The sequence below is a fragment of the Neophocaena asiaeorientalis genome, unplaced genomic scaffold (genome assembly GCF_003031525.2).
Source record: "Neophocaena asiaeorientalis asiaeorientalis breed wild unplaced genomic scaffold, Neophocaena_asiaeorientalis_V1.1 scaffold603, whole genome shotgun sequence".
In the NCBI taxonomy this organism is placed as follows: Eukaryota; Metazoa; Chordata; class Mammalia; order Artiodactyla; family Phocoenidae; genus Neophocaena; species Neophocaena asiaeorientalis.
In genome coordinates, this window is record NW_020175662.1 from 1,898,955 (window position 1) to 1,908,864 (window position 9,910).

Here is a 9,910-nt window from a genome sequence, read left to right on the forward strand (position 1 = left end):
GAAAACTTACTTGGAGTTCTTTCATTTGGGTTAACTGTCTTTAAAATATTTTAATACTAATATCAAATGGACTAAGGCCTTCAATATTCCTTACTGAATGTAATTCTGCTTTCTGAATTTTAGAAGTCCAAATGAAGATATCTATTTACTCTAAACAAATCAGACTTATTTCTGCCTTTCCTATATTTCCACAGAAGATGGAAATTCATCTGTGCTGTAACATTGTAGCAATAATTCTGTAGGGTGGAAGGTTATGGCTTTAACAGTTCAATACTCAGAAAAAAAAAAATCTACTGTGGGTCTCTTTGTACCAGGTACTAGGTTCCTAAGAATGTGTGGGAGGTAAGAGAACAAAAACGGAGGTGTCTCAGATCTTGTGATTAAGGTGTTGGTAATCCTTCTTCACATCCCCAGCACTTTCTCCCTTAAAGTTTGGAAGTCAATAGCCGGGCCTTCCAGCTGTGAGAGGTGGGAAACCACTTGGTGCTCCCCATGGTGCTGACCGGACAGACTTGGGAACAGGGTGAATTTGCTTGGACTCTCTCAAGATGAGCCTGGGTTAATGTATTGCTTTTCTGCAAGACAAGAAGAAACACCAGTGTCTTTGGTCTGGAGAATGTGAATTCTCGATCTGACTGGTCCTATTAAATGTGTTTCTATAGGCATGATAGACCGAGTGGTGGGGCTGTAAAATCCCGTGTCGTTATTCCAGACAACTCCCATTTCCTCATCTGTTTCAAAGTGCCTATTTATTACAGGGTTTATTACAGGGTTATTGACATGCCGGGGAATTACCTTTTTTTTTTTTTTTTCACATACGACACGTTATATATAAACACATAGCATATTACCTTTTTAACATATAAAGAGTTTTTTAATTCTTAGTATCCAACAGGAAAGTCATGTTTAATTTTTTTAATGTCTTGATTTTTAAAAAATAAGACCAAATATATCATTTGACTTCAATTTTCTCTTTTCTGACCGTTTTTTCCTTGTTTTTCGAAGACCATTTTGGATGTCCTTATATTTAGGTTTTGAAAGATTGTATTTTTGACATCTTTTCCCAGCGAGGTAGCACACATGGGGCAGAAGGCTGTCATTTTTCTGTCATTTGTTGTTTAATCTATTTCAGTGACATCAATTTTCCTCCCTTCGTGAGTGTGTGTGCGTGCACATCTGTGTGTTTAATTTCATGGATGTTTTTTCCACAGTCCTCTGAGAGCATGTCCTATATACATTTTCATCATCTCTTCATTTCCTCTGCTGAAAGACAGTGATATTATCTCTCCTTTCTTATCTGGAATTCTCAGTTCTGTCTCTGTTCTAGGATTCTCTCTACAATAACAGGAATTTCAATAGATAGGGATTTCAGGAGAAAGCCGTGTTTGAAAAGTATGCCTTTGTTCAGATGACTGAGTGATATTTTTTGGCTGTGTGATCTCCTAATTGGTACTGAAAAAAAGGTGCTTAGTTTCTGTCTTTTATTGGTCAATCAGAAATGAATTGGGAAATGCATGCTTTAAGTGGCTTTGTGGAGAAGCCTCAGGTATTTTTCTTTAATAGTTCCATTGAGGATTCTTAAGAGCCCATGTAATTTTTATGAGAGAAGTGTTTGCTCTTCAACTGCACTTTAATTCACAAAATCAAAATTTTTTTGGTCTTCCCAATATGCACTCCTTTTCAGAGAATATTTTCTTATTATTTTCTCAATTCTCATATAATGTTTCAACTCAGAAGGCAGCTAGAATGGATGAATGAGAAAGTGTAGTTAAAGATCTCATCTCAAGTCCATGTTTATGAAGCCAAGTTTATGTGACTTACCTTTGGGAGCTGCTATGTGGACATAATATTAAAGATCCAGTAGAGTGTTGTAAATTTGAACTGTCCATTACTTATGATACTGTAGTATGAAGTTAAGGATGTTCACTCTAATTTTTACTCTGAGTATGTTAAGAATGGATACAAGTTTTGGCTTTTGTTCTTGAAAATGCTTTGGATTTAATTTTGCCTCAATAACAATGATTTCAGTCATTGATTACCCCTTATGGTAAGTCACTGTGGTGGCTTGTCCTGAAATCATCATACTTTCTCTGGCATTTATGATAGGTCTCTGTTCTTAAGTACCTGTATATTCTATAGGCTAGTCCAGTAAATTACTCAGCTCTCGGAGTGGTCATCGCATGTCTGTTGCTAATGCTCACATAGCCAGTGGTATTTCAAAAATATTTAGAATCAATATTATGATGTATTACCATAAAGCTTTGCTACAAATTCTGCTGTTGAAGAAAGATAACTGACATTCACTCTAAGTTTTCTGGTGTGCTTTCTTATCATGGGGAATTTATTTATTGGTGTAGTCACAATTAAGTAAGCATTGTTATAGAGTCGATTCTTCCCATTTCTTTCCTGCATCTTTGTTGCCCAGCACCAGAAAGTTACACTGCTTAGTAAAGCTCACTCTTAGACACTTAGGAAATTTTATATAATGGCTCATGATGACAAAAGGATTTAGCTTTGTACATATTCAGTGGTTTTGTTTATTCATTCATTTATGTGTACACTTAGCAAGTATTTGGTCATTCAGATAATAAAAAGAAGTGAGAGTAGATCTTGTGTAAATTTTAGTAGAAGTTATGATAAATACATAAATAACAGACACACAAGGTAGAAGGTGGGAAAGTATCACAAAACAATTACAGAAAAAGGACTGTGAGAGATAGGAGAGAGAACTTAGCCCCAGCTTAGAGAAATAAAAAATTGATATTTATGCTGGGGAGTCTTTTTTTAAAAATAAATTAATTTATTTATTTTTGGCTGCATTGGGTCTTCATTGCTGCGCATGGGCTTTCTCTAGTTGCGACAAGCCAGGGCTACTCTTCACTGCGGTGCTCGGGCTTCTCATTGCGGTGGCTTCTCTTGTTGCGAAGCATGGGCTCTAGGTGCGTGGGCTCAGTAGTTGTGGCGCATGGGCTCATTAGTTGTGGCACGTGGGCTCAGTAGTTGTGGCTCACGGGCTCTAGAGCGCAGGCTCGGTAGTTGTGGTGCACAGGTCTAGTTGCTCCGTGACATGTGGGATCTTCCCAGACCAGGGCTCGAACCCGTGTGCCCTACATTGGCAGGCGATTCCTAACCACTGCCCCACCAGGGGAGCCCCTTCTTGGGAGTCGTATGTGTGTGTGTGTTGTTCTTTTGATATTTATAAAAAAATAAGTCATAGGATATCGAAAAGTATGGAAAACATTTTAAAGTTTGGTGAATCATCCTTTAGATATCACACATACCACACTACCATTCAATTATTTTATAGGCATGTGATCAAGCATGTTTCTATAATTTTTAGCTTTTTGGTTAGATGAATTCTTTCTTTTTTATTCTTCCAGTTTTATTGGGATATAATTGACATACAGAACTGTAAATTTAAGGTGTACAGGATGATGATTTGACTTACATATACCATGAAATGATTTACTCTCTTAACAACTTCCATGTATAATATACGGCAGTGCTAATTATACTGTACATTACATCCTTACTACTTACTTATCTTATAACTGGAAGTTTGCATCTTTTGTCAGCCTTCATCCAGTTTTCTATCCTCTTACCTTCTGCCTCTGGTAACCACAAATCTGATCTGTTTTTCTATGAGTTTGTTTGTTCGTTTCTTTTTGAAGTATAATTGACCGGCTAGGGCTAGGTTAGTTCCTAGTGCACAACATAGGGATGTGATATTTCTATACATTTCAGAATTATCACCATGATAAGCCTAGTTACCGTACATCACCATGCAAAGGTACTACATTATTATTATTTTTTAAAATAAATTTATTTATTTATTTTTGGCAGCGTTGGGTCTTCGTTGCTGTGCACAGGCTTTCTCTAGTTGTGGCGAGCGGGGGCTACTCTTCGTTACAGTGCACGGGCTTCTCATTGCGGTGGCTTCTCTTGTTGGGGAGCACGGGCTCTAGGTGCGTGGGCTTCAGTAGTTGTGGCACGTGGGCTCAGTAGTTGTGGCTTGCGGGCTCTAGAGCACAGGCTCAGTAGTTGTGCTGTACGGGCTTAGTTGCTCCACGGCATGTGGGATCTTCCCAGACCAGGGATCAAACCCGTGTCGCCTGCATTGGCAGGCGGATTCTTAACCACTGTGCTGCCAGGGAAGTCCCCCTACATTATTATTGAGGTAAATTATTTCTTAAGAATAGTTTTTAGATGCAGCAACCAGGTGCTCAGCCTCAGGCCAAACAAATATATGATTTATAGGAAACTACCAGGTCTCTCTTGAGGGAATTGTTCAGAATCCTAGGCAAGATGATTGGTTCTGAGTGTTTCATCTGGGCTCATACTCCAGGACTGACAATCCCTGTGAGGAGTGGTCCAAGCAGGGCTTTCCATGTGTGGTGGTTTTTGCAGTTGTCAAAGCAAGCATGCACAATAGGATGTGGAGATTTCAGAGACATTTTAGATGTTTGCAGAAAATCAAGGCATTTAAAAAAAATAAATTTATTCATTTTATTTATTTATTTTTGGCTGCATTGGGTCTTTGTTCCTGTGTGCAGGCTTTCTCTAGTTGTGGCAAGTGGGGGCTACTCTCCCTTGCATGGGCTTCTCATTGCTGTGGCTTCTCTTGTTGTGGAGCACGGGTTGTAGGCGTGCAGGCTTCAGTAGTTGTGGCACGCGGGCTCAGTACTTGTGGTACACGGGCTTAGTTGCTCCACGGCATGTGGGATCTTCCGGGACCAGGGCTCGAACCCGTGTCTCCTGCATTGGCAGGCGGATTCTTAACCACTGCGCCACCAAGGAAGCCCCTCAAGGCATTTTTAAAAGCATGATTTTTCAAACATGATTTTTCAATATGAGGCTAGACATAACTATCCTTTTACTGGTATAATCATTGAGAATTTTATTGCATCGGAGTGCAAATAATTAAAAACCTTAACAATGTATAAAATAATGTAAGAATATTACCAACTGCACTTTATCAGGCTGTGCTCATAACCATGAAATTGTTTTGGCATCAGACTACCTTTTATTATTAAAATGCACACATATCCCCAAAGGAAAAGATTAGAAGAAAAATATAATGCATCAATGTGAATGGCCTTACAAGATTTTAAAAGTGTTCACACTTGGAAATATTAAATTTGTCTTGAAAGATTTACATTGATTCTGCCTACATTTACCTGTGTTTCTTCTTCTTTAGCCATTCTACCTCCTTCTTATTGTTTTTTTAAAAATTAATTAATTAATTAATTTTGGCTGTGTTGGGTCTTTGGTGCTGCGCGCGGGCTTTCTCTAGTTGTGGTGAGCGGGACTTACTCTTTGCTGCAGTGCGCGGGCTTCTCATCGTGGTGGCTTCTCTTGTTGCGGAGCACAGGCTCTAGGCGTGCCGGCTTCAGTAGTTGTGGCACTTGGGCTCAGTAGTTGTGCTCGAGGGTTGTAGAGCACAGGCTCAGTAGTTGTGGCGCACGGGCTTAGTTGCTCCGTGGCATTTGGGGTCTTCCTGGACCAGGGATCAAACCCGTGTCCCCTGCATTGGCAGGTGAATTCTTAACCACTGCGCCACCAGGGAAGTCTCCTTCTAATTGTTTGACATCTCCAGACAAAATATTCTGTGGAAACTTCTATAGAAACAATATAAAGAGGGACTTCCCTGGCAGTCCAGTGTTAAGACTCAGGGCTTCCACAGCAGGGGACACGGGTTGGGGAACTAATATCCTGCATGCTGCGCAGTGGGGGCCCAACATTGCTCCCTCTGGGTTTTCTCAAGGTATCTGCCTCACGTGCTCTCTGAGGAGCCCTACTTCCTGTTAAAACTCCAGCTCAAGCATAGATGAAAACCCTCTCATTTGTTTCAACTAAAATTAGTAGAAATTAAAAAAATACTTGGCTCCAACCTAAGGGAACACAAAACAAATGAACCAAGAAAATAAAAGAAACAAAATGAATTAGGCTTATGAGGTACACATTTCTCTCTGATCGTACCTTAGCTAAGGAGCTTCCAGGGCTCCCAGGCCTCGACTCATTCCATGGTCTGAGAAGGTTTTTAATATTTGGTACCCAAAGCTCTGGAACAGTTTTTCAGGCACCTTGCTAGGCTTTCTGGCTTCACAACTCTTGGCTTGTTTCCTGTTCTGAGGATAACTTATTTTCTCCTTCCCATCCCTGCCCCCATGTGGAATAGCTAAGACAAAGATGTAAATTTCCTCTAGGGCCCATGGCCAAGTAGGGAATCCCCAACTCCACTTACATATTGTCTGTCCTGCTTTCCAGGTTGAAGGACACACCTCCAATCCCTAGGCAACTGACAGCCAGATAGCCATCATGATTGACACCATGTACATCCCACTCTTTAGAGGAAATCCCATCTCTGTTAAAAGCCTGTCATGATTCACATCTGGGCAATATCACATTGTTCTCACTATACAAGAAATATACCTATATAGAGTCATTCTGTCATGTTCTATAGCAAATAATACTCAGTGCTATGCTACTCTATAAACAGGGCTATGAAGTTAAAGTTAAAAGAGGACAGGAAGGAGAGACAGAAACCATTCAGCTCAAAGTCGTCTTTCTTTCCTTTTCTTTCTTTCTTTCTTTCTTTCTTTCTTTCTTTCTTTCTTTCTTTCTTTCTTTCTTTCTTTCTTTCTTTCTTTCTTTCCTTCCTTCCTTCCTTCTTTCTTTCTGTTTTATATTGGAGTATAGTTGATTTACAATGTTATTTTACTTTCAGGTGTACAGCAAAGTGATTCAGTTATACATATATCTATTCTTTTTCAGACTCTTTTGCCATATAGGTTATTGCAGAGTACCGAGTAGAGCTCTCTGTGCTATACAGTAGGTCCTTGTTGGTTATCTATTTATATATAGAGTGTGTATATGTTAATCTAATCCCAAACTCCTAATTTATCCCTCCCTCCCACCTTTCCCCTTTGGTAACCATAAGTTTGTTTTCTAAATCTATGAGTTTGTTTCTGTTTTGTAAATAAGTTCATTTGTATCATTTTTTAGCACTGAGGTGCATGTATCTTTCCGAATTATGGTTTTCTCTGGATGTATGCCCAGGAGTGGGGTAGCTGGATCATATAGTAGCTCTATTTTTAGTTTTTTTTTTTTTTTTTCTTTCTTACGGTACGCGGGCCTCTCACTGTTGTAGCCTCTCCCACTGTGGAGTACAGGCTCCGGACACGCAGGCTTAGTGGCCATGGGTCACGGGCCCAGCTGCTCCACGGCATGTGGGATCCTCCCAGACCAGGGCACGAACCCGTGTCCCCTGCATCGTCAGGCGGACTCTCAACCACTGCGCCACCAGGGAAGCCCTATTTTTAGTTTTTTAAGGAAACTCCATACTGTTCTTCATAGTGACTGTACCAGTTTACATTCCCACCAACAGTGTAGGAGGGTTCCCTTTTCTCACACCCTCTTCGGCATTTATTATTTGTAGACTTTTTGATGATGGCCATTCTGACCGGTGTGGGGTGATACCTCATTGTAGTTTTGATTTGCATTTCTCTAATAAGTAGCGACGTTGAGCATCTTTTCATGTGCTTTTTGGTCTTCTGTATATCTCTTCTTTATGAAGCTTCTCAGACTACCCAGCCTGCATTGATGAGTAGTACAGTAAAAAAATAGCTGTGGTTATGGTCTCAAATGGACATGCCTGAGTTTAAGTGTTAGCTTCATCATGAATAAGCACTGTGATATTGACCAAACTATTTAATTTCTTTAGGCTTCAGTTTTTCCATCTGTGTAAAGCAGAGATATTGGTGTTCCTGTCTCCTATTATGAAGTAAAATGAGAGCTTGTGTATAGTAAATAATGCATGACATAGAGTAAATACATAATAAATATGAACTTTTAATATCATTTATCAATTAAAATTATGTATTGTGATCAAGTACTTTTATGTATTCATTGTTATAGTGAAATATTCACATCCTCTGCATGCAACCAGTGGGTCAGGGGCTAGGCAGATAGTGTAAGTGAGCAAAGAGGAAGGCCTAAGACAGTAGGGAGTGGTGTGTTTCAGTAGAGAGCGCACACTCCCTCTGATCCAGACAGATTCTGTTCATATGGTTGCCAGGAGGAGAATGTGAGTTCAGTGATGCTAGATCTCAGATTTCTTCCGAGGTAAGCTGAAAATTCCCATTTTTATATGAAATATTCTGATTTTTTAAAGTGTCAGAAATCAGTTCTAGTGTTTACCTATCCTATTTCATTTTTATTAGTATCACAACCGAAATGAATCTGTCTTCCCAGCCATTGATCATCAGTTTGTGCTCTTAACTGAATTCTCCGAACCTCTTTAAGGGCAGGGTCAGAGCTTTCTGCCCTTGTGTCCCTAGTGTCTGTAGGTACCAGGTGTTGGGCAAGTGATGATCAGCGATGTAGTGGATGGTTTTAGGACCATTATCTTCTTCAATTGATGTGTTTTGATTTGACTCGCCCTACTTGTTATTGTTTTAAATCCAGTGCTTATTTTGGGCCTGAAGTTGAGCACTTTTTATGTGAACAAAGCAGTGGCTCCCAACTACCTTCTGCTAGAAATCTATTTCTGGTAGGAATTTGCTCAGATTTCTTGCATCCCACTGTGGGGTTGAACATTATTTCATTTCCTTCTTATTGGAATCCATACTGATACCTGCACTTAGTCAGGTAAGGCAACTCAGTAAACTTAAATGATTCTTTAAACCCACTTTGAGAAGCCAGAGTGAGAGGGAAGGAAGAAAAGGTAAGGGGGGAGGAGGGAGATCCTTCTCTAGAAACGTTATTGGAGTTACTTTGTACAAAGATCGTTTCCCCCCGTGGGCCACCCCTCTCCCCAGGGTGACAAAAGCATGTAGGTGGATTTTCCTTAAAAAGTTGATATTATACTCATTTGAAGTGAATACATAATATAAATTAATAAAAATTATATTGGAGTCCTATAAAGGCATTACTACTTATTTTGAGGAGGAAGATAATGAATTAAAGTTCTGTTCAGTTTATTTCTGTTCAATCACCATATATTGAGGGCTTATTTTTTGCAAAGCACAATGCTTGATCCTGGGGGGGTAGGGCACAAAGAAGAATAAGACAGGATCTCTGGTTTCAAGAATATACACAGGTATGATAAAACACATTTCCGCTAATTAATATGTAAACCTCATTTTGAATTACTTGAGTCATGTTTTAAAGGGAATATCTACTTTCATAGGTATTTTTTGCAAAATCAATAATCAGCCTAACCAACCCATGATTTATCTTTTGAGTGTATGTGGATTCTTAAACACAAGTTTTGCCTATGTTTGCTTAAAGCAAATATTCCTTTAAGACTACTAAGTTACTGCAGAGAAAGGCTTTATTCTGGATGGCTCAGAATTTATAGATACAATAATAATAAAGCTTTTATGTTTCTCTTTACAGCACCCTTGAGAAATAGAGCAATATTGCTGTAGTCTCATTTTCCAAAGGGAAATACATAAGAGTCTGTCATCTGAATCCAAAGTGAGTTGTTTAATGAACAGGAGCTAGATTTGAGAACTTATAATTATTGCTCTAGGGCTCTCTCTATTAAGATAACTCAGTTTAATTTGGGGCAGGATTTATAGAAGATAATGGAGAACACCAATTATATGAGGTCAAGGCTGAAAAGGAATTATGTAATGACCAGTAAATGTGAGGTTAGTTATATAGACTGATATTTTTAGCTTGCTAACAAGATATAGGAGATTACATTATCAAGAGCAGAATCCTCTAATTTAAAGAAAGTAATATTAAATTAAACAAAAATTTTAAACATCTATCTGAAATGTGGGTTGAATCTAAAATATCTTTCAAGGGGTGTTCGAAGTGTGCAGATTATCTTGTCTCAAGCTTTTAAATTTTCTCACGTATGTACCTTTTGAATATTGTTTTTTTTTTTTTTTTTTTTTCG

At 39.0% G+C, this 9,910-nt stretch overlaps 1 protein-coding gene across 2 annotated transcripts in view; it reads left to right on the forward strand.

Moving 5' to 3' along the window:
- Positions 1–9,910, forward strand: part of ARMH4 (armadillo like helical domain containing 4) — a 122,239-nt gene that overhangs the window by 15,358 nt on the left and 96,971 nt on the right. Inside the window, exon 4 of one of the 2 annotated variants that reach the window (XM_024731496.1) lies at positions 8,078–8,090. The exons of the other annotated variant lie outside the window; for it this stretch is intronic. Within the exon in view, the coding sequence (XP_024587264.1) occupies positions 8,078–8,090 (13 nt within the window). The remainder of the gene's footprint in view (positions 1–8,077; positions 8,091–9,910) is intronic. 2 annotated transcript variants of the gene reach the window in all.